Source organism: Oncorhynchus mykiss, chromosome 16, assembly GCF_057628025.1.
Source record: "Oncorhynchus mykiss isolate SJ-2025 chromosome 16, ASM5762802v1, whole genome shotgun sequence".
Classification (NCBI taxonomy): domain Eukaryota; kingdom Metazoa; phylum Chordata; class Actinopteri; order Salmoniformes; family Salmonidae; genus Oncorhynchus; species Oncorhynchus mykiss.
Window position 1 is genome coordinate 786,957 of NC_143037.1, and position 26,259 is coordinate 813,215.

Here is a 26,259-nt window from a genome sequence, read left to right on the forward strand (position 1 = left end):
TAATCCTGTGGTCTGACTCCAACCCTGTGGTCTGACTCCAATCCTGTGGTCTGACTCCAACCCTGTCGTCTGACCTCTCTGTGGTCTGGCTCCAACCCTGTGGTCTGACTCCCACCCTGTTGTCTGACTCCAACTCTGTGGTCTGACTCCAACCCTGTTGTCTGACTCCAACTCTGTGGTCTGACTCCAACCCTGTGGTCTGACTCCAACTATGTAGTCTGACTCCAACCCTGTGGTCTTTCTCCAACCCTGCGGTCTGAATCCAACCCTGTGGTCTGACTCCAACCCTGTGGTCTGACTCCAACCCTGTGGCCTGAACTCTCTGTGGTATTTCTCAAACCCTGTGGTATGGCTCCAACCCTGTGGTCTGACTCCCACCCAGTGGTCTGACTCCAACCCTGTGGTCTAACACCAACCCTGTGTTCTGACTCCAAACCTGTGGTCTGACTCCAACCCTGTGGTCTGACTCCAACTCTGTGGTCTGACTCCAACTCTGTGGTCTGACTCCAACCCTGTGGTCTGACTCCAACCATGTTGTCTGACCTCTCTGTGGTCTGACTCCAACCCTGTGGTCTGACCTCTCTGTGGTCTGACTCCAACCCTGTGGTCTGACTCCAACCCTGTGGTCTGACCTCTCTGTGGTCTGACTACAACCCTGTGGTCTGCCTCCAATCCTGTGGTCTGACTCCAACCCTGTTGTCTGACTCCAACCCTGTGGTCTGACTCCAACCCTGTTGTCTGACTCCAACTCTGTGGTCTGACTCTAACCCTTTTCTCTGACTCCAACCCTGTGGTCTGACTCCAACCCTGTGGTCTGACTCCAACCCTGTGTTCTGACTATAACCCTGTGGTCTGACCTCTCTGTGGTCTGACTCCAACCCTGTGGTCTGACTCCAACCCTGTGGTCTGACCTCTCTGTGGTCTGACTCCAACCCTGTGGTCTGACTCCAACCCTTAGGTCTGACCTCTCTGTGGTCTGGCTCCAACCCTGTGGTCTGACCTCTCTGTGGTCTGACTCCAACCCTGTGATCTGACTCCAACCCTGTGATCTGACTCCAACCCTGTGGTCTTTCTCCAACCCTGTGGTCTTTCTCCAACCCTGTGGTCTGAATCCAACCCTGTGGTCTGACTCCAACCCTGTGGTCTGACTCCAACCATGTGGTCTGACCTCTCTAAGGTCTGACTCCAACCCTGTGGGCTAACTCCAACCCGGTGGTCTGAATCCAACCCTGTGGTCTGACTCCAACCCTGTGGTCTGACTCCAACCCTGTGGTCTGAACTCTCTGTGGTCTTTCTCCAACCCTGTGGTCTGACTCCAACCCTGTGGTCTGACCTCCCTGTGGTCTGACTCCAACCCTGTGGTCTGACTCCAACCCTGTGGTCTGACTCCAACCCTGTGGTCAGACTCCAACTCTGTGGTCTGACTTCAACCCTGTGGTCTGACTCCAATCCTGTGGTCTGACTCCAACACTGTTCTCTGAATCCAACCCTGTGTTCTGACTTCAACCCTGTGTTCTGACTCCAACCCTGTGGTCTGACCTCTCTGTGGTCTGACTCCAACCCTGTGGTCTGACTCCAACCCTGTGGTCTGACCTCTCTGTGGTCTGACTCCAACCCTGTGGCCTGAACTCTCTGTGGTATTTCTCAAACCCTGTGGTATGGCTCCAACCCTGTGGTCTGACTCCCACCCAGTGGTCTGACTCCAACCCTGTGGTCTAACACCAACCCTGTGTTCTGACTCCAAACCTGTGGTCTGACTCCAACCCTGTGGTCTGACTCCAACTCTGTGGTCTGACTCCAACTCTGTGGTCTGACTCCAACCCTGTGGTCTGACTCCAACCATGTTGTCTGACCTCTCTGTGGTCTGACTCCAACCCTGTGGTCTGACCTCTCTGTGGTCTGACTCCAACCCTGTGGTCTGACTCCAACCCTGTGGTCTGACCTCTCTGTGGTCTGACTACAACCCTGTGGTCTGCCTCCAATCCTGTGGTCTGACTCCAACCCTGTTGTCTGACTCCAACCCTGTGGTCTGACTCCAACCCTGTTGTCTGACTCCAACTCTGTGGTCTGACTCTAACCCTTTTCTCTGACTCCAACCCTGTGGTCTGACTCCAACCCTGTGTTCTGACTATAACCCTGTGGTCTGACCTCTCTGTGGTCTGACTCCAACCCTGTGGTCTGACTCCAACCCTGTGGTCTGACCTCTCTGTGGTCTGACTCCAACCCTGTGGTCTGACTCCAACCCTTAGGTCTGACCTCTCTGTGGTCTGGCTCCAACCCTGTGGTCTGACCTCTCTGTGGTCTGACTCCAACCCTGTGATCTGACTCCAACCCTGTGATCTGACTCCAACCCTGTGGTCTTTCTCCAACCCTGTGGTCTTTCTCCAACCCTGTGGTCTGAATCCAACCCTGTGGTCTGACTCCAACCCTGTGGTCTGACTCCAACCATGTGGTCTGACCTCTCTAAGGTCTGACTCCAACCCTGTGGGCTAACTCCAACCCGGTGGTCTGAATCCAACCCTGTGGTCTGACTCCAACCCTGTGGTCTGACTCCAACCCTGTGGTCTGAACTCTCTGTGGTCTTTCTCCAACCCTGTGGTCTCACTCCAACCCTGTGGTCTGACCTCCCTGTGGTCTGACTCCAACCCTGTGGTCTGACTCCAACCCTGTGGTCTGACTCCAACCCTGTGGTCAGACTCCAACTCTGTGGTCTGACTTCAACCCTGTGGTCTGACTCCAATCCTGTGGTCTGACTCCAACACTGTTCTCTGAATCCAACCCTGTGTTCTGACTTCAACCCTGTGTTCTGACTCCAACCCTGTGGTCTGACCTCTCTGTGGTCTGACTCCAACCCTGTGGTCTGACTCCAACCCTGTGGTCTGACCTCTCTGTGGTCTGACTCCAACTCTGTGGTCTGACTCCAACCCTGTTGTCTGACTCCAACCCTGTGGTCTGACTCTAACCCTGTGGTCTGACTCCAACTCTGTGGTCTGACTTCAACCCTATGGTCTGACTCCAATCCTGTGGTCTGACTCCAACCCTGTGGTCTGACTCCAACCCTGTCGTATGACTCCAACCCTGTTGTCTGACTCCAACCCTGTTGTCTGACTCCAACCCTGTTCTCTGGACTCCAACCCTGTAGTCTGACTTCAACCCTGTGTTCTGACTCCAACCCTGTGGTCTGACCTCTCTGTGGTCTGACTCCAACCCTGTGGTCTGACTCCAACCCTGTGGTCTGACCTCTCTGTGGTCTGACTCCAACCCTGTGGTCTGACTCCAACCCTGTTTTCTGACCTCTCTGTGGTCTGACTCCAACCCTGTGGTCTGACCTCTCTGTGGTTTGACTCCAACCCTGTGATCTGACCTCTCTGTGGTCTGACTCCAACCCTGTGATCTGACTCCAACCCTGTGTTCTGACTCCAACCCTGTGGTCTGACTCCAACTATGTGGTCTGAGTCCAACCCTGTGGTCTGACTCCAACCCTGTGGTCTGAATCCAACCCTGTGGTCTGACTCCAACCCTGTGGTCTGACTCTAACCCTGTGGTCTGAACTCTCTGTGGTCTTTCTCCAACCCTGTGGTCTGGCTCCAACCCTGTGGTCTGACTCCAACTTTGTGGTCTGGCTCCAACCCTGTGGTCTGACTCCAACCCTGTGGTCTGACTCCAACCCTGTGTTCTGACTCCAACCCTGTGGTCTGACTCCAACCCTGTTGTCTGACTCCAACCCTGTGGTCTGAATCCAACCCTGTGGTCTGACTCCAAACCTATGGTCTGACTCCAACCCTGTGGTCTGACCTCTCTGTGGTCTGACCTCTCTGTGGTCTGACCTCTCTGTCTGCTCCTGCTGCCTGCATGTTTCTGTGTTTATGTACCACTCTATTGTACTCTAACCACAATAAAATATTATTCCCCCTTTCTCTTTGTCTCTGTGTCATAAAACCTTTTTGTCCCTCCCTACTCCCGGTTGCCCCCTGACTTGGCTTCTTCCTTCACAGCATGCATTTCTCCCTTTCCTAATTCCACACCTCTCCTCCCACTGACAAATATCTTCAGCATGATTCAGAAAAGCACCTGGTGGCGTTGCCATGCTAAGATGTTGCCTGTTGCTGCCCCTGAAGGCCCTGATTGGTACTGACCAACAGTTTTGTATAAACAGCTGGCTACCCCTCTGATCTTTTCTCTCTTTGACCAAAGCTGGGTTGTCAAAAGGCCATCCTCCACTCCCTCATCCCCTCTCCCACTCATTCCTGTCCCTTAGACAGGGTTATCCTGGCTGGTCTCTGACCAGACTTTCTGTTCTCTCCTGTGTGTCTCTTGCAGGCAGTTGTACCTCCAGGAGGCAGCGTGTCACCAGGCAGCAGATAGGGAGAGAGAGGCCAAGGCCCTGGAGAAGCTGTCTAAAGAAGAGTACCTAAAGATGATGCTGGAGGACAGTGGCCCAGGGGAGGACGGACAGAGGAAGGTGAGATGGTATACCTATACACTAACCAAATTATATATATATATAACTATGTAAAGCCCTGAATCAACCTAGAAGGTCTATTTGTTATGTTTGATCATAGGAAGTCATAGGAAGTCCGAATTTCTCATTGGTGTTGATGTCCATTTCGTAATGGGAAGTCCTTATGGATATGCAATGGACACTATCAACTTGCAGAATAGCATGTTCACACTGACAATAGAGCACATGTGTAATGGACACTGTCCAATTGCAATATATTGGTAATGGACACTGTCCAACTGCAGTATAACATGTTAAGACTGGCAATGTATTATGTGTATTGGACACTGTCCATTAGCAATACATTACAATGGGCATTTACCATCACAAATTGGACATTCTATTATATATTGCTGAAATCTCTTGTCACCAAAGCCCCATATACTTCCCACCACTGCGACCTGTACGCTCTCATTGGTTGGCCCTCACTACATATTCGTCGCCTGACCCAGTGGCTCCAGGTCATCTATAAGTCTCTGCTGGGTAAAGCCCCGCCTTATCTCAGCTCACTGGTCACCATAGCAACACCCACCCGTAGCACGTGCTCCAGCAGGTATATTTCACTGGTCATCCCCAAAGCCAACACTTACTTTGGTCGCCTCTCCTTCCAGTTCTCTGCTGCCAATGACTGGAACTAATTGCAAAAACCACTGAAGCTGGAGTCTTATATCTCCCTCACTAACTTTAAGAATAAGCTGTCAGAGAAGCTTAACAATCACTGTACCAGTACACAGCTTATCTGTAAATAGCCCACCCTACTACCTCATCCTCATATTGCTATTTATCCTCTTGCTCTTTTACACCCCAATATCTCTACTTGCACATCATCATCTATCACTCCAGTGTTAATGCTAAATTGTAATTATTTCGCCTCCATGGCCTATTTATTGCCTTACCTCCCTACTCTTCTACATTTGCACACACTTTACATAAATGTTTCTATTGTGTTATTGACTGTTTGTTTATTCCTTGTGTAACTCTGTGTTGTTTTTGTCGCACTGCTTTGCTTTATCTTGGCCAGGTCTCAGTTGTAAATGAGAACTTGTTCTCAACTGGCCTACCTGGTTAAATAAAGGTGAAAAAAATATATAAATAAAAAAACAAGAGGGCCTCATTGAAATTGCAACAAGCGGTTCTGTGAAATTTGAATTTAATCAGAAGCCACTGCCAGATGATTGGATTGGGCTGCGCTCAGAGTATCCTGCCTTGGCAAATCACTCTGTTAAGACCCTGATGCCCTTTGCAACGACGTACCTTTGTGAGAGTGGATTCTCGGCCCTCAGTAGCATGAAAACTAAGTACAGGCCACTGTGTGTGGGAAATTATTTATGGTATAGGGGGCAGCATTTTCACTTTTGGATGAATTGCGTAACCAATTTCAACTTCCTGCTACTCATGCCAAGAATATAAGATATGCATATTATTAGTAGATTTGGATAGAACACACTCTGAAGTTTCTAAAACTGTTTGAATCATGTCTGTGAGTATAACAGAACTTATGGGGCAGGCAAAACCCCGAGGACTAACTGTTCAGAATTTTCTATTTGAGGTCTCTGTCTGTTCAGTGATTTCTCATTGGAAAACTATATTTCTTAGGAACTTGTTTTCAGTTCCTACCTTTCACTGGATTTCACTGGATGTCACCAGTCTTTGGAATTTGGTTGAGGTTATTCATTTGTGCAATGAAGAAGTACGGCCATCTAGGAACTGCGTAACACTCTTGAGAGTTGCGCAAGACTTGAAAAGTAGCGTTGGTTTGTTGTCTTCCTGTATTGAACACAGATAGACCCGTCTTCCATTTGATCGATTTTTAACGTTTAACAATACCTAAAGTTGTATTACAAAAGTAGTTTGAAATGTTTTAGCAAAGTTTACAGGCAACTTTTGAAATATTTTGTAATGAAGTTGCGCAATTTGGAAGCTGTTTTCTTCTGGATCAAACACGCCAAATAAATTGACATTTTGGATATATATGGACGGAATGAATTGAACAAAAGGACCAATTGTGATGTTGGAGTGCCAACAAAAGAAGCTCGTCAAAGGTAAGGCATGATTGATATTTTATTTCTGCGTTTTGTGTAGCGCCTGCAGGGTTGAAATATGCTACCCTCTTTGTTTACTGTTGTGCTATCATCAGATAATAGATTCTTATGCTTTCGCCGAAAAGCCTTTTTAAAATCTGAAATGTTGGCTGGATTCACAACGAGTGTAGCTTTAATTTGGTATCTTACATGTGTGATTTAATGAAAGTTTGATTTTTATATCATTTTATTTGAATTTGCCGCACTGCATTTTCCCTGTTTTTTGGCCAAAGATTTAAGACTGAGACTCTCTCCAATACAACCCAACATTGCAGAGTTATGTGCATCCTTTCAAGCACACCCTTCTCATTAACCTGTGGTGAGTCATTCACCATTTTCAATGAACAAATAAGGTTATATATGTAAGATGGTTAAAAAAATATAAAAATTATTGATTATTATTACATTTGCATGATGGGCTACACTTGCTACAGTACTACCGTACTACAATACTACACCTGCTACAGTACTACCGTACTACAGTACTACACCTGCTACAGTACTACCGTACTACAGTACTACACCTGCTACAGTACTATAGTACTACATCTGCTACAGTACTACCGTACTACACCTGCTACAGTACTATAGTACTACACCTGCTACAGTACTACAGTACTACACCTGCCGCAGTACTACATTACTACATCTCCTACAGTACTACAGTACTACACCTGCTACAGTACTACAGTACTACACCTGCTACAGTACTACAGTACCTCATCTGCTACAGTACTACAGTCCTACACCTAATACAGTACTACAGTACTACACCTGCTACAGTACTATAGTACTACACCTGCTACAGTACTACTAAGCATTGGGGGGTAGTTCAGAAACTTACCACCAGCTACCACCCCCAAACCAACTTTATGGAGAGGGTTAGCCAGAACCTAAAGATGATGTTAGACTCTTACGTCAAGGCTAATCACCAGAACTGGGATCTGTGTTTGGGAGCGTTCTGTTTGTCCATCAAAATTGCCTACCATGAGAGCACAGGCTTCTCTCCTGTCCGGGTCGCTCTGGGAAGAAAACTGAAGGGTCCTCTAGAGCGACTGTTGGCTCAGCCTCCAGACCAAAAAGCCTATGCTGAGCGGCAGTGGCATATCCAACAACAGGGGAATATGACCCAGAAGTGTTAGGCTCGCAGCTACAACCGAAGGCTGACAGTTGTTGCTTTCAAAGAAGCTGAGGATCAGGCTACACCCTCTGTCAGATGCTAAGCCATCAGGTTCTACAGGGTAGAACAAGTGAACTATAGGGTAGCACCAGTGAACTACAGGGTAGCACCAGTGAACTACAGGGTAGCACCAGTGAACTACAGGGTAGCACCAGTGAACTACAGGGTAGCACCAGTGAACTATAGGGTAGCACCAGTGAACTACAGGGTAGCACCAGTGAACTACAGGGTAGCACCAGTGAACTACAGGGTAGCACCAGTGAACTACAGGGTAGCACCAGTGAACTATAGGGTAGCACCAGTGAACTATAGGGTAGCACCAGTGAACTACAGGGTAGCACCAGTGAACTATAGGGTAGCACTAGTGAACTATAGGGTAGCACCAGTGAACTATAGGGTAGCACCAGTGAACTATAGGGTAGCACCAGTGAACTACAGGGTAGAACCAGTGAACTATAGGGTAGCACCAGTGAACTACAGGGTAGCACCAGTGAACTACAGGGTAGCACCAGTGAACTACAGGGTAGCACCAGTGAACTATAGGGTAGCACCAGTGAACTACAGGGTAGCACCAATGAACTACAGGGTAGCACCAGTGAACTATAGGGTAGCACTAGTGAACTATAGGGTAGCACCAGTGAACTATAGGGTAGCACCAGTGAACTATAGGGTAGCACCAGTGAACTATAGGGTAGCACCAGTGAACTACAGGGTAGCACCAGTGAACTATAGGGTAGCACTAGTGAACTATAGGGTAGCACCAGTGAACTATAGGGTAGCACTAGTGAACTATAGGGTAGCACCAGTGAACTACAGGGTAGAACCAGTGAACTATAGGGTAGCACCAGTGAACTACAGGGTAGCACCAGTGAACTACAGGGTAGCACCAGTGAACTACAGGGTAGCACCAGTGAACTATAGGGTAGCACCAGTGAACTACAGGGTAGCACCAATGAACTACAGGGTAGCACCAGTGAACTATAGGGTAGCACTAGTGAACTATAGGGTAGCACCAGTGAACTATAGGGTAGCACCAGTGAACTATAGGGTAGCACCAGTGAACTACAGGGTAGAACCAGTGAACTATAGGGTAGCACCAGTGAACTACAGGGTAGCACCAGTGAACTACAGGGTAGCACCAGTGAACTACAGGGTAGAACCAGTGAACTATAGGGTAGCACCAGTGAACTATAGGGTAGCACCAGTGAACTACAGGGTAGCACCAGTGAACTACAGGGTAGAACCAGTGAACTACAAGGTAGCACCAGTGAACTACAGGGTAGCACCAGTGAACTATAGGGTAGCACCAGTGAACTATAGGGTAGCACCAGTGAACTATAGGGTAGCACCAGTGAACTACAGGGTAGCACCAGTGAACTATAGGGTAGCACCAGTGAACTACAGGGTAGCACCAGTGAACTATAGGGTAGCACCAGTGAACTATAGGGTAGCACCAGTGAACTACAGGGTAGCACCAGTGAACTACAGGGTAGCACCAGTGAACTACAGGGTAGAACCAGTGAACTACAGGGTAGCACCAGTGAACTACAGGGCAGCCATGGACAGCAATCCTAACACCCGTGAAACGGTGCATGTTGAGAACATGAAGATGGTCTTTCTGGGTTATACTTGGGGGTATAAACATTAAATGAAACGTTGCCCCTAAAATACATTAAAGGATGAACATGTGAAAATAATGTGTTGAGGTATGTACTGGGCCAAGATTACACTAACACACTGATTCCTTAATATACTTAAATATAAATATATAATACACTTTGTAAAAATATAAACAGAACATGTAAAGTGTTGGTCCCATGTTTCATGAGCTGAAATAAAAGATTCCAGAAATGATCCAAATAAACAAAAAGCCTATTTCTTTCAAATGTTGTTGCACAAATGTGTTTACATTCCTGTTAGTGAGCATCTCTCCTTTGCCAAGATAATCCATCCACCTGACAGGTGTGGTATATCAAGAAGCTGAATAAACAGCATGATCATTAGGGGCGGCAGGTAGCCTAGTTGTTAGAGCGTTGGACTAGTAACCGAAAGGTTAAAAATCTGTTGTTCCTGAACAAGGCAGTTAGTGACCCACTGTTCCTGGGCTGTCATTGACAATGAGAATTTGTTCTTAACTGACTTGCCTATCCAAAACAGTGTTAAACAAACCAACAAATATTTTAGATTTTAGATTCTTCAAAGTAGCCAGCCTTGATGACAGTTTTGCACACAAACTTAAACTTTCGCCTTTTTTCAATCTTGATTTAAATATCATTGAGAAAACAGAAAGGTGTCAAATTTGGCAAACATCCTTTCAGAATTTAAAATGAATCCTAGAAGTAATCATCTATTTCTTCAAAATATCTGTAATCTGATTACAATATTTATGCTAGTAAAGTAACAGATTACAGTTACAGTTTTTTTGTAATCTGTTACTCCCAAGAAAGTATTTGTTACCCCAGAAAAATAGTTACTTTCCACAAAGCATAGTTAACTATAGTTGTCCCAGGTTTGACATGTGTACATTTAATCATAACAAGTTCATTTAACAAATTCAACATTAGACTCCTAAACTGCCCTTGCAGTTTAGGTGCTGGGAGTTCTGCAGATTATTCAAAAAATGGCATTTAAACTGAAGGAGGATTTAGCCAGTTGAGACTAGAGGGACCTCAACCATCCCTGCTAACGTGTTTGGTGCCTCATATTTTTTTTACTTTATTTAAAGTCAATTGACATATGTTGGAAGCTTGTGCAGCTTATCGTTGTAAACGAAAAGGGAGGAATGAAGTGATCTATGGGACTTTGGTGAGGTTCATTCGACGTTCTGATACAATATGATGAGTATTAAACCTGTCACCTGTGATAAAGCGAAAGGCTGAATCCAAATGTTTTTTCAGTTTGGCTGCTGCACTCTGATAAATGGAGGCACCATAGTTCAGAGCTGGCAGGAAAATCTATGTCTGTATGTTTTTAAACATTAGATTTTTGTCCAAAAGCCCAGATATTTAAAACCCAAGAGATGAGAGAACCATCCAATGAATACATGGGTAATCCATTTGAAACATTTGCAAGAAAATTAGAAAAACAACATATTTCGTTTTTTTCCTGCATTAAGTGCTAATTTTAAACCACAGGGCTTTCTGCAAGGCAACAAAATCACAGCTCTAAATCAGCCTGGTCAGCTGTAGGAGTAATAGCATCACAGTGTTGTCTGCATACAGGTGAATGTTACAGGTTTTCACAGACCAATATTATCATTAGTAAAGAGAACAGGTTCCAATATTGACCCTTGAGGGACACCTTTCATTATATCGAAATAAGTGACTGAGTGAAGAGCAAAATAATCCTAACATTTCCACACAACAAAGAAACAAAGCTTACTAGGTCTATAGTGCCACTAACAAAGACCCACAAAATACAAAGGAAAAAAGGCTGCCTAAGTATGATCCCCAATCAGAGACAACGATAGACAGCTGCCTCTGATTGGGAACCATACCCGGCCAAAACATAGAAATAAAGAAACTAGAATGCCCACCCTAGTCACACGCTGGCCTAACCAAAATAGAGAATAAAAGCCTCTCTATGGCCAGGGCCCTGACCTTAGAGAGCCTTTTTATTTCTCTATTTGGTTAGGTCAGAGTGTGATTTGGGTGGGCATTCTAGTTTTTCTATTTCTTTGTTGGCCGGGTATGGTTCCCAATCAGAGGCAGCTGTCTATCGTTGTCTCTGATTGGGGATCATACTTACGCAGCCTGTTTTCCACCTTTAGTTTGTGGGATCTGGTGTTTGTGTAGTGCCTGTGAGCACTAGTCATGCGTTTTAAAAAAACTAACTGACACAACACCCTGAAAAACCCTCTGACACCAAACCCAGTAAAACACCTTGACACCAAACTCTGCTAAAACTGCCTCACACCAAACCCTGCTAAACTGCCTCACACCAAACCCTGCAAAACTGCCTCACACCAAACCCTGCAAAACTGCCTCACACCAAACCCAGCAAAACTGCCTCACACCAAACCCTGCAAAACTGCCTCACACCAAACCCTGCAAAACTGCCTCACACCAAACCCTGCTAAACTGCCTCACACCAAACCCTGCAAAACTGCCTCACACCAAACCCTGCAAAACTGCCTCACACCAAACCCTGCTAAACTGCCTCACACCAAACCCTGCAAAACTGCCTCATACCAAACCCTGCAAAACTGCCTCACACCAAACCCTGCAAAACTACCCCACACCAAACCCTGCTAAACTGCCTCACACCAAACCCTGCAAAATCTCCTGACACCAACATTTAAAAAATACCTGACACCATACTGCAAAGCTCCATGACACCAAATCCTGCAAAACTTCCTGTCACCACACCCTGCAAAACTCCCTGACAACAAACCCTGCAAACCTACATGATGCCACATCCTGCTAAACACCCTGACACCGAACACTGCAAAACTCCTTGACACAAACCATGATAAAATCCTCACACCAAACTCTGCTAAACTACCTGACACCACATCATGCCAAATACCTTACACCAAACCCTGAAACATGCCTTCAAATAAAATAAAATCACATTTATTTATAAAGCCCTTCTTACATCAGCTGATATCTCAAAGTGCTGTACAGAAACCCAGCCTAAAACCCCAAACAGCAAGCAATGCAGGTGTAGAAGCACGATGGCTAGGAAAAGGCCAAAACCTAGGAAGAAACCTAGAGAGGAACCAGGCTATGTGTGGTGGCCAGTCCTCTTCTGGCAGTGATAGAAATATGTTATTGAATTAGAATATTTGTGTTACTATTTGAAAATGTATATGTTTATTAGACTACTGTGTCTTTAAATTACAAGGCTCCTCCTACCCCCCTTCTTGATCTCTTTCTTGGAGTCTATTGTCCTGCTAATAGCCCACTATGGGTGGGTTTCCTCTTTTGTATTACAATGTATTGAATGAACGTATTAATTACAGTCATTTACCTCATTATCGGAGTGGAAACTTTTGCAGAGTTCACAACCTGCTACACTTGGGAAAAACAAGTGTTTGAAAACACGTTTTCAAAATGCCTCTATATTCTAAAAAGAAAAACACAGCATTTACAGTGGTACAAATATATTATTGAATTTGATGAAAATATAACTGATTTATAATGCAATTGTTTATTAGGCTACTGTGGAGTCTGACAAAAAACAGGACAATGAGATGTTTACTGTAACCTACATAGTAAACATAGTAAAGTGCCTAATTCCTTACATAAGGGAGAGATCATGAACTCTGTCTTTAATGCTTTTGCTGGTTGTATCAGTCATGGACAGAATCTTCTGAGACACGGTATTAATGATGAACACCCGGAGGTTCACTGCTAAGCCACATTCGCCTCGGGATCCATCCCAGTTGGTATTCTGTTTCCACTCATGGTATCTCTCTTCGGTTACACATCCATGGAATAGCAGAACAGCATAATGATCCGGACGGCCCTTGCTTTGCCTGGTGAGCAGTTGGTCAAGTTCTGGTGTCAGAAGAGGAATGGAGATATCAGGGTGAACCGACAACCTGATGAACCCGCCACGTATTGCCTCTGCCTGTCGGAGGTGGAGTTTCACAGCTCACAGGTGTGCCTGGCATGGATTGTGACTCCATCTCGTTCCTCGCCCTCTTCAACGTGTCATTCTCAGCCTTCCGTCAATGCCGCGTGGCTCTGGACCAATGCATCAGCTGCCGCCCGTATCTTTGTCCTCAGAGAATGTTTATCTTTCTGCTGGTCTGCCTTCAATGATGTAGTTGAAATAAACATCTGTATTTTGTGTTCTGTATCATTATTTTATCAACGAAAGCATAAAGACGTTGATGAACCAAAACTGTGTGGTATATGATCCAGCTTCTTCTGACGAAGTAGAAAAAAAGCATATATTTATTTTGGTGTGCGAGACGGAGGAAGATCACTGTCTTCTTCATACTCATCATTCAGTTAATTCAAATTCAATTGTAATACCCATAGCAAAATTGAAAAACAGCCGGATTAGTGAAATGTCTTTATCCAACATTTTGAGTTTGCTGAAGATATTTAGTAAGCACTCAAATAGGCAACAGAAGCTGGAACAGCATAGGGCTGAGTTATAGCCATTAGGCTAAACTTTACAATAGGACTCAACTCTGACTGACCACAGCATCTATTAGTAGTCTAAACTGTGGCAGAAATGGGGGTATTTTTCACACCCAACTGAGCTCTTAGATACCCTATTAGACTATCCTATTAGACTGTCCTATTAGACTACCTTATTAGACTATCCTATTAGAATACCCTATGAGACTACCCTATTAGACTACCTTATTAGACAATCCTATTAGACTACCCTATTAGACTACCTTATTAGACAATCCTATTAGACTACCCTATTAGACAACCCAATTATATACTCTATAAGACTACCCTATTCGACTACCTTATTAGACAATCCTATTAGACTAACCTATTTGACTACCGTATCAGATTATCCTATTAGATTACCCTATTAGACTAGCCTATTAGACTATCCTATTAAACTACCATATTAGACTACCCTATTAGACTAACCTATTCGACTACCGTATCAGATTATCCTATTAGACTAGCCTATTAGACTATCCTATTAAACTACCATATTAGACTACCCTATTAGACTATCCTATTAGACTACCCTATTAGACTAACCTATTCGACTACCGTATCAGATTATCCTATTAGACTAGCCTATTAGACAATCCTATTAAACTACCATATTAGAGTACCCTATTAGGCTATCCTATTAGACTACCCTATTAGACGACCCAATTATATACTCTATAAGACTACCCTATTCGACTACCTTATTAGACAATCCTTATAGATACCCTATTAGACTACCCTATAAGACTACCTAATTAGACTACCCTATTAGACTATCCTATTAGATACCCTATTCGACTACCCTATTAGACTGTCCTATTAGACTATCCTATTAGATACCCTATTAGACTACCCTATTAAAGTTTTTCTATTAGACAACCTTATTAGACTACCTTATTAGACTATCCTATTAAACTACCCTATTAGACTACCCTATTAAACTATCCTATTAGACTACCTTATTAGACTGTCCTATTAAACTACCATATTAGACTACCCTATTAGGCTGTCCTATTAGACTACCCTATTAGACGACCCAATTATATACTCTATTAGACTACCCTATTCGACTACCTTATTAGACAATCCTTATAGATACCCTATTAGACTACCCTATTAGACTATCCTATTAGACTACCTTATTAGACTACCCTATTAGACTACCTTATTAGACTATCCTATTAAACTACCCTATTAGACTACCCTATTAAACTAGCCTATTAGACTACCTTATTAGACTGTCCTATTAGACTATCCTATTACAGTGCATTGCGAAAGTATTCGGCCCCCTTGAACTTTGCGACCTTTTGCCACATTTCAGGCTTCAAACATAAAGATATAAAACTGTATTTTTTTGTGAAGAATCAACAACAAGTGGGACACAATCATGAAGTGGAACGACATTTATTGGATATTTCAAAAATTTTTAACAAATCAAAAACTGAAAAATTGGGCGTGCAAAATTATTCAGCCCCTTTACTTTCAGTGCAGCAAACTCTCTCCAGAAGTTCAGTGAGGATCTCTGAATGATCCAATGTTGACCTAAATGACTAATGATGATAAATACAATCCACCTGTGTGTAATCAAGTCTCCGTATAAATGCACCTGCACTGTGATAGTCTCAGAGGTCCGTTAAAAGCGCAGAGAGCATCATGAAGAACAAGGAACACACCAGGCAGGTCCGAGATACTGTTGTGAAGAAGTTTAAAGCCGGATTTGGATACAAAAAGATTTCCCAAGCTTTAAACATCCCAAGGAGCACTGTGCAAGCGATAATATTGAAATGGAAGGAGTATCAGACCACTGCAAATCTACCAAGACCTGGCCGTCCCTCTAAACTTTCAGCTCATACAAGGAGAAGACTGATCAGAGATGCAGCCAAGAGGCCCATGATCACTCTGGATGAACTGCAGAGATCTACAGCTGAGGTGGGAGGACAACAATCAGTCGTATATTGCACAAATCTGGCCTTTATGGAAGAGTGGCAAGAAGAAAGCCATTTCTTAAAGATGTCCATAAAAAGTGTCGTTTAATTAAAGTTTGCCACCAGCCACCTGGGAGACACACCAAACATGTGGAAGAAGGTGCTCTGGTCAGATGAAACCAAAATGTAACTTTTTGGCAACAATGCAAAACGTTATGTTTGGCGTAAAAGCAACACAGCTGAACACACCATCCCCACTGTCAAACATGGTGGTGGCAGCATCATGGTTTGGGCCTGCTTTTCTTCAGCAGGGACAGGGAAGATGGTTAAAATTGATGGGAAGATGGATGGAGCCAAATACAGGACCATTCTGGAAGAAAACCTGATGGAGTCTGCAAAAGACTTGAGACTGGGACGGAGATTTGTCTTCCAACAAGACAATGATCCAAAACATAAAGCAAAATCTACAATGGAATGGTTCAATAATAAACATATCCAGGTGTTAGAATGGCCAAGTCAAAGTCCAGACCTGAATCCAATCGAGAATCTGTGGAAAGAACTGAAAACTGCTGTTCACAAATGCTCTCCATCCAACCTCACTGAGCTCGAGCTGTTTTGCAAGGAGGAATGGGAAAAAATAGGCTACCCTATTAGACTATCCTATTAGATACCCTATTAGACTACCCTATTATACTACCTTATTATACTATCCTATTAGATACCCTTTAAACTACCCTATTAAACTACCCTATTAGACTATCCTTTTAGACTATCCTATTAGACTACCCTATTAGACTACCTTATTAGACTATCCTATTAGATACCCTATTAAACTACCCTATTAGACTACCCTATTGAACTTTTCCTATTAGACAACCTTATTAGACTACCCTATTAGACTATCCTATTAAACTATCCTATTAGACTATGTTATTAGACTATCCTATTAGATACCCTATTAGACTACCCTATTATACTACCTTATTATACTATCCTATTAGATACCCTATTAAACTACCCTATTAGACTACCCTATTGAACTTTTCCTATTAGACAACCTTATTAGACTACCCTATTAGACTATCCTATTAAACTATCCTATTAGACTACGTTATTAGACTATCCTATTAGACTATCCTATTAGACTACCCTATTAGACTACCCTATTAGACTACCTTATTAGACTACCCTATTAGACTATCCTTTTAGACTATCCTATTAGACTATCCTATTAGACTACCTTATTAGACTACCCTATTAGACTATCCTTCTGTAAATTAACTAATGCTTCAATCAGTCTCCTATTGCACTAGAGTTCTGCATCAGGCAAAAAGAAATCAGCTACCAGCTATTGAGAAAGAATACTTGTGGATCTTGTTGATTTCCTCTGTGGCTTCAAGAGGCCTACTGTCCACCTGGTCATTCTGTGGTTCCAAAGGATAAAGAGTCACCTTCAGATGGATGTGTGGTTTCAGGGTGAAACCAGCTGTGAGCCTGGGACCAGGCAGGGTGGATAAAGAGCCTGGGATCAGACACGGTGGATAACACATTCTTCCTACACAGCATTTTGAATAAATCCAGTGATGAATGGACTGTTTTTGAAGTTATTAGTATATTTTGTATATAAAACAATTAGGCTAAATACATTGATATTACTTTGATGGGTAACGGATCTGCTCTCGGAACTAATTAAAGTGGCGTCTTCTATCTTCAATATAATCATTCATTCAGAAGGTTAAACCCAAATGGTGCAGTTTGAGGCCATGTGGCGGAAAGTGATGCGGGCACTGGAGATGGGTGTGTGAGCAGGTGGGTCTGGCAGGTGTGATGTAGTTGTCCTTTGTATGTGTATGTTTTGTATTGTCTAAAAAGATCAAATCAAATCTTACAAAAAATGTAAACAAAGAAATGTGATTACTCATTATGAATAAGATTTATTTGATTTACTTTGTTTACGTTTCCACTGTAACCACAATGTCGCAAACAATTGAACAGATGAACCTGGTCTAAACATGTATTTATTAACAACTATCAGAACGCATTTTGGTACTTATTTACTTTGATTCAAAGCCACAAATGAGTGAGCCACTCAGCCTGTTAGGGATGATGCGAATTTTCACAGCTTTTTGTTAAAAATCGCGCAACATTTCAAAGTCTTGCTACTCATGCCAGGAATATAGTATATGCATATGATAAGTATGTGTGTATAGAAAACACTCTGAAGTCTCTAAAACTGATTAAATCGGGTCTGTGGCTATAACAGAACGTGTTTAGGAGTAAAAATCCCTGGTAAAACTGTTTACCAAAAACACAAAAAAAATATTCAATTCAATGTATTGTCTAAGGCGACAGAAAATAAATGAGGATCCCCTGTAAACGCCTACAGCTTCCACACGATGTCGCCAGTACTAGAATTTCATGTCTGCTTTATCCTTGGTTAGATCACGAATAGGCCCTTCCTGTCTTGAGGCGCACCACAGGATGTTGTGAAATTGAAAACATGGACGATGATTTCCAGAATTGCTGCTATCGAATACAGATCGCCCCGTGATCAATTTTATAGATTATTAACGTTTATTAATACCTAAAGTTGGTTTAGAAAAGTAGTTTGAAGTAAATTGTAAAAGTTTATAGGCAACTTTTGTAATTTTAAAAAGTGACGTTGCGTCTTGTAAAGGGGCATTTTCCAGGATCAGACTGGCCTTCAGCAAATGACATTTTGGGTATACAATGACGGATTTAATCGGGAAAAATACCCAATTGTGATGTTTATGGGACATATAGGAGTGCCAACAAAGAAGCTCGTCAAAGGTAATGAATGTTTTATATTTTATTTCTGCGTTTTGGGTAGCGCCGGCTACCGCAAAATCTGTTGTTTAGGTGACGGTCTGCTATTCTGGGGGGTGCATGCTATCAGATAATAGCTTCTCATGCTTTCGCCGAAAAGCATTTTACAAATCTGACTTGGTGGCTAGATTCACAACGAGTGTAGCTTTAATTCAGTACCTTGCATGTGTGTTTTAATGAAAGTTTGAGTTTTATCAAAAACTATAGGTGGCGCTCTAAATTTCCGCTGCTCTAATCCCGCCACAGGAACACTCCTCCATAAGAAGTTTTAACGCTGATATACATAGCTTTATGCTGTGAAATAGCCTACTAAATAGGCCAAGACTAAACAAATATATTAGTTTGCCTAAATAAACAAGTACATTTCGTAAATAAATGAAGTAGCTCAGGTCTTGAAAATATGGGCAACTTTTTCCCCCTCCCTATCCTTGTTGGACTCTTTCATTTTTTATGGAAGCAAGATCTTAACTATTTTTTGCTAACTTTCTATTAAAATGTATTAGAGTGAGATTTCTTTCTTTCATGCATGTGTGACATAACTCCAACAGTCCTATTTATGATATAATATATAAAGATTATTTGGAGACAAAAAAAACCTGACCTAGTGAGATATACATTGAGGAGCCTTAATCAAGCTAGTCGTCTTGACTACTTTCTTGTCTCTTTCTGTTACGGCTTTCGTTGAAAAGAGTGGACCAAAGTGCAGCGTGGAAAGTGTTCATGATTTTGATTATCAAAAACCACTCAAACAAAATAACAAAGGGAAAACAAAAGCGAACAGCTCTGTCAGGAACAGACACTAAACAGAAAACAAGATCCCATAAAACCCAAAAGGAAAATGACAACTTATATATGATCCCCAATCAGGGACAACGATAGACAGCTGCCCCTGATTTGGAATCAACCACATCAACATAGAAATAAGGAAACTAGAATGCCCACCCTGACCTAACCAAAATAGAGAATAAAAACCTCTATACGGCCAGGGCATGACACTTTCTCTCTTGCATCAAAGGTTCAGAAAGTATTGATAGGAGACAGAATGTGATCGGATCATCATCTAATTGACCAATGTTGTGATGCAAAACTACTAGTGAAATGTATAGCACTCAGAATCAGAAAGGTTTTACCAGGTATTGTTCATCTTGATCAGACAGGTTTTTTACATGGACAATACATTGGAGACAATATACGACAACTACTAGAAAAAAATGAAACATCAAAGAAGCAGCCCTGGAATTTATTGGGGTGGCAGGGTGGCCTAGTGGTTAGAGCGTTGGACTAGTAACCAAAAGGGTGCAAGTTCATATCCCCGAGCTGACAAGGTACAATTCTGTCATTCTGCCCCTGATCAGGCAGTTAACCCACTAGGCCATCATTGAAAAGAAGAATTTGTTCTTAACTGACTTGCCTAGTTAAATAAAGGTAAAATAATGGACTTTGAAAATAACTATGATAAAGTAATACTGGAAGTCCTGGATTTTTTCCATTTATCAAATGGGTAAAATAATAAATAGTAGCTACTTTGAATTGTCAAGAGGGGTTAAACAAGGGTGTCCGCTGTTACCATATCTATTCGTTATGGACATCTAAATGCTAGCTATTAAAATCAGATCCAATAACAACATTATTAGGATTAGAAATCCAATGTTTATAAACAAAGATGTCCATGTATGCCGATGACTCAATATTTATATTAAGTCCACAAGTTAGATCCCTGCAATATCTCATTTAAGATCTAGCTAATTTATCTGGACTAAAACATAATTTTGATAAGTATACAATATTACATTTTAGATCTTTAAAAAATACAACCATTCCATTACCATACCTATAAAATGGGCTGACGGTGAAGTAAACATACATTCATTTCACAAAATATATAAATAAGCTCTCCACAATTAATTTCAATAGAATCCTAGTAAAAATCGACATGATTCTGCAACCATGGAGAGGTAAATACCTGTCTATTTATGGAACAATTACACTGATTAACTCCTTAGTCATATCTCACTTTACTCACTTATGGCGCTGCCTACTCCTGATGATTTGTTTTTCAAATCATATGAGCAAATTTATTTTCTTCATTTTATCTGGGATGATAAACCAGACAAGATAAAGCATGCCTATCTATATAATGAATATGCACTGTGTGGGTTGAGATTATTAAATATAAAAGCACTAATCCTGTCTCTAAAAGTTTAAATTATACAAACGTTTTACTGGTATTGCTTGGGGGTGGGGAATGGATGGCAGCTCTCGGGGAACTGTGTGTGTGTGTGAGGGGGGGGGGGGGGGAGCTTACATTCTGAGAACATGGTAACCACATTCTGGGTAAGTCCTATTTGACATTAAGGTAATTGTCTCTTGGAAACATTCCTTGTACATCAGGGGAACATTCCTATGAAAACCTTAGTTAATAATCTAATGAGACTCTTAAGGGAACGTTCGATACATTTCTGGGAATTCGTTGTTAGCTGGGAAGGAGCAGATTGTCATCTGCTCTTGTTGTGAATGTGTGTTGATGTGTTCTGTTCCCCCCTCCAGATGTCTGCGACGGGCAGCCTATCACCACGGCGCTCCCTGTACCGTACCCTATCAGATGAGAGTGTGTGTAGCAGCAACAGAAAGGGCTCGTCCTACGCCTCCTCCCATAGCTCGATGCTGGACCAGGTGCTGCCCAATGACATCCTGTTCTCCACCACTCCACCCTATCACGCCACCCTGCCACCACGCATGCCAGGACAGGGGGGCTCCAACCTCAGGAGTAAGTATTGCACAAACACATCCAGACATACAATGGAAATGTGTCTGTCATTAAGGTGCATTAAGACCTGTCACAACCAGCTAATGTTCACTGAGACTGAACGCTTGAGGCACTCACACTGAGATGCATGAGTTGGAGAGCTGTGTCCTCACTAGTCTAGACTGACCAGCTGAGAGGAGGAGGTCTCTGACATGAACATGCTCATTCCTCATTAGGACAGCTATACTGTCAGTCACACAGAATGTCCTGTTCACCTGTCAGACCCTGTCTGTCTCTCCTCTCCCTTCCTCGGTTTCATTTCCATATTGGTATTCAGTGCTCTGTTGAGATAAAGAGAATGTATTTGAAGTGCTGCTGTTCATCCTCTTAGCTGGTTCTTCTCTCTTTGCCCTCTTAGCTGGTTCTTCTCTCTTAACCTTCTTAGCTGGTTCTTCTCTCTTCATCCTCTTAGCTGGTTCTTCTCTCTTAACCTTCTTAGTTGGTTCTTCTCTCTTAACCTTTTTAGCTGGTTCTTCTCTCTTCATCCTCTTAGCTGGTTCTTCTTTCTTTGCCCTCTTAGCTGGTTCTTCTCTCTTAACCTTCTTAGCTGGTTCTTCTCTCTTCATCCTCTTAGCTGGTTCTTCTCTCTTAACCTTCTTAGTTGGTCCTTCTCTCTTCATCCTCTTAGCTGGTTCTTCTCACTTTGCCCTCTTAGCTGGTTCTTCTCTCTTAACCTTCTTAGCTGGTTCCTCTCTTAACTTTCTTAACTGGTTATTCTCTCTTTACGCTCTTAGCTGTCTCTTTTCCTGTTGCCTTCTCGTAACTGTCATGCCTGATGGATGCCTGATTGTTGTGAAGGGTAGCTGTTACGAGCTCTCTCTTCTCTCTATCTTTCTCCTCCACACTAAAACCTACCAATTTGGTAAATAGTTGATCACTCTGAAACTCAAATTGGAGGGAGGGAATTATCTCTCTCTCTCTCTCACTCTCTTGCTCGCTCTCCCCTCTCTCCCTCTCCTGGCATTGCCAAAGTCTTCTCTGTGAAATAAGAGCCTTTATATTGCATTCCCTGTCTGTCAAGGAGAGTGCTGAAAGAGAGGGAGAGAGCAAGCAAGAGAGAGACAAAGAGATAGGGAGGGAGAGGGAGAGATAGTGACCAAGGAGAGAGAGGAGGGAAGAGAGAGAGAGAGGGAGAGAGAGGAGAGGAGGGAATAGAGAGAGAGAGAGGAGAGAAGGGAAGAGAGAGAGGAGAGAAGGGAAGAGAGAGAGAGAGTAGAGGAGAGGAGAAGAGAAGAGAAGAGAGGAGAGGAGAGGAGAGGAGAGGAGAGGAGAGGAGAGAGAGAGGAGAGGAGAGGAGGGAAGAGGAGAGGAGAGGAGAGAGAGAGGAGAGGAGAGGAGGGAAGAGAGAGAGAGAGGGAGAGAGAGAAAGGCAGTGGAATAGTGGAAGTGAAAGGATAGGGAGGGAGAGTACAACCTACAACACCAAATAATGAATGCAGAGCAAAATTAGACCGATACCTGCTGATTATCAAAATCCAGAAACGAGTCGTTAAATTCTACAACCACCTAAAAGGAAGTAATTCCCAAACCTTCCATAACAAATCCATCCCCTACAGAGAGATTAACATAGACACATATATATTGCTTAGAGTCCCCTAAGCAATCTGGTCCTGGGGCTCTGTTCACAAACACAAACTGACCCCACAGAGCCCCAGGACTGCAACACAATTAGACCCAAACAAATCACGAGAAAACAAAAAGATAATTACTTGACACATTGGAAAGTAAAACTAGAATGAGCAAACTAGAATGCTATTTGGCCCTAAACAGAGTGTACACAGTGGCAGAATACCTGACCACTGTGACTGACCCAAACTTAAGGAAAACTTTGACTATTTACAGACTCAGTGAGCATAGCCTTGCTATTGAGAAAGGACGCCGTAGGCAGACCTGGCTCTCAAGAGAAGACAGGCTATCTGCACACTGCCCACAAAATGAGGTGGAAACTGAGCTGCACTTCCTAACCTCCTTCCAAATGTATGACCATATTAGAGACACATATTTCCCTCAGATTACACAGATCCACAAAGAATCAGAAAACAAACCCGATTTTGGTGAAATACCACAGTATGTCACACAGTAGTAAGATTTGTGACCTGTTGCCACAAGAAAAGGGCAACCAGTGAAGAATAAACATCATTATAAATACAACCCATATTTATGTTATTTATTTTCCCTTTTGTACTTTAACTATTTTCACATCGTTACAACACTGTATATGGACATAATATGACATTTGAAATGTCTCTATTCCTTTGGAACCTTTATGAGTGTAATGTTTAATTTTTGATTGTTTTTCTTTTTGACTTGCTTTGGCAATGTAAACATATGCATAAATCCCCTTAAATTGAAATTGAATTTAACGAAAGGGGTTGTTGATTGAGACATGAAGACATCCAGTGAGACAAGCCATTTATTTCCCTTCAGACGGCTTCTTGAGAGGAGAGATGCTGTAATGCTCACTTGGTCTTGGGTACGTCTCCCAGCCAAGGACACTGGGTCTTGCGGACGTCTCCTAACCAAGGACACTGGGTCTTGTGGACGTCTCCTAGCCAAGGACACTGGGTCTTGGGTACAGCTCCTGGCCAAGGATACAGGGTCTTGTGGAGGGCTCATAGCCAAAGACACTGGGTCTTGGGTACGGCTCCTAGTCAAGGACACTGGGTCTTGTGGAGGGCCCCTAACCAAGGACACTGGGTCTTGTGTACGGCTCCTAGCCAAGGACACTGGGTCTTGTGTACAGCTCCTAGCCAAGGACACTGGGTCTTGTGGAGGGCTCATAGCCAAGGACACTGGGTCTTGGGTACGGCTCCTAGCCAAGGACACTGGGTCTTGTGTACGGTTCCTAGCCAAGGACACTTGGTCTTGTGTATGGTTTCTAGCCAAGGACACTGGGTCTTGTGTACGGCACCTAGCCAAGGACACTGAGTCTTGTGGAGGGTTCCTAGCCAAGGACACAGGGTCTTGGGTACGGCTCCTAGCCAAGGAAACTGGGTCTTGTGTACGGTTCCTAGCCAAGGACACTTGGTCTTGTGTATGGTTCCTAGCCAAGGACACTGGGTCTTGTGTACGGCTCCTAGACAAGGACACTGGGTCTTGGGTCGGGTTCCTTTCCAAGGACACTGGGTCTTGGGTATGGCTCCTAGCCAAGGACACAGGGTCTTGTGGAGGGCTCCTAGCCAAGGACACTGAGTTTTGTGTATGGCTCCTAGCCAAGTACACAGGGTCTTGTGTATGGCTCCTAGCCAATGACACAGGGTCTTGTGGAGGGCTCCTAGCCAAGGACACTGGGTCTTGGGTACGGCTCCTAGCCAAGGACACTGGGTCTTGTGTTCGGCTCCTAGCCAAGGACACTGGGTCTTGGGTACGGCTCCTAGCCAAGGACACTGGGTCTTGTGGAGGGCTCCTAGCCAAGGACACTGGGTCTTGGGTACGGCTCCTAGCCAAGGACACAGGGTCTTGTGGACGGCTCCTAGCCAAGGACACTGGGTCTTGTGGAGGGCTCCTAAACAAGGACACTGGGTCTTGGGTACGGCTCCTAGTCAAGGACACTGGGTCTTGTGGAGGGCTCCTAGCCAAGGACACTGGGTCTTGGGTACGGCTCCTAGCCAAGGACACTGTGTCTTGGGTATGGCTCCTAGTCAAGGACACTAGGTCTTGTGTATTGTTCCTAGCCAAGGACACAGGGTCTTGTGTATGGTTCCTAGCCAAGGACACAGGGTCTTGTGGAGGGCCCCTAGCCAAGGAAACTGGGGCTTGGGTACAGCTCCTAGCCAAGGACACTGGGTCTTGTGTACGGCTCCTAGCCAAGGACACTGGGTCTTGTTTGGTCTTTCTTACAAGATTTAGTGAACTTGTTGACAGAACAGTTGTTTCTGTTATTGGTTATAAGGGCCTTCTCCAGGAAGGCCTGTTAGACATTTTCTCTGGTTCTGTGCTAGAGATGAATTCATTTGGATTAATCTAAACATTTCCTGAAGTCAAAGACCATGTTTGTGCTGGTCATTGACCTGCCTGTCTTCTCTCCCTCTCTCTCTCGAGATGAGTTCTGGTTCTCTGACGGCTCGCTGGCTGACAGGTCAAAGTTCAACGACCCTGGTCTCATGCCCCTCCCTGACTCCGCCTCCGGACTCGACTGGTCACACCTGGTGGACGCTGCACGCACTTTCGAAGGTAAGAAACTGGGGAGTGTGTGTGTATGTGCATTAGCGTCTGTGTGATAGTGAGTATGTGTGTTGCCGCCACTGTTTGATATTGTAGCTGCTTTGTGTTAGTCTCGCTCCCCTCTCCTTCCCACTACACTTCCAACCTGTTGCTTTGTGTTAGTCTCGTTCCTCTCTCCTTCCCACTACACTTCCAACCTGTTGCTTTGTGTTAGTCGTTCTCCTCTCTCCTTTCCACTACACTTCCAATCTGCTGCTTTGTGTTAGTCATTCTCCTCTCTCCTTCCCACTACACTTCCAATCTGTTTCTTTGTGTTAGTCTCGCTCCTCTCTCCTTCCCACTACACTTCTAATCTGTTGGTTTGTGTTAGTCGTTCTCCTCTCTCCTTCCCACTACACTTCCAATCTGTTGCTTTGTGTTAGTCTCGCTCCTCTCTCCTTCCCAATACACTTCCAACCTGTTGCTTTGTGTTAGTCGTTCTCCTCTCTCCTTTCCACTACACTTCCAATTTGCTGCTTTGTGTTAGTCATTCTCCTCTCTCCTTCCCACTACACTTCCAATCTGTTTCTTTGTGTTAGTCTCGCTCCTCTCTCCTTCCCACTACACTTCTAATCTGTT

General features: G+C 43.8%; 1 protein-coding gene across 5 annotated transcripts in view; it reads left to right on the forward strand.

Annotated features, from left to right (window-relative positions):
• sipa1l2a (signal-induced proliferation-associated 1like 2, genome duplicate a) overlaps positions 1-26,259 on the forward strand; it is a 303,115-nt gene that overhangs the window by 256,404 nt on the left and 20,452 nt on the right. For all 5 annotated transcript variants that reach the window (XM_090201691.1, XM_090201693.1, XM_090201694.1 and 2 more), the window contains 3 exons: positions 4,321-4,462; positions 21,219-21,438; positions 25,519-25,650. In XM_090201691.1, the coding sequence (XP_090057817.1) occupies positions 4,321-4,462; positions 21,219-21,438; positions 25,519-25,650 (494 nt within the window). The remainder of the gene's footprint in view (positions 1-4,320; positions 4,463-21,218; positions 21,439-25,518; positions 25,651-26,259) is intronic.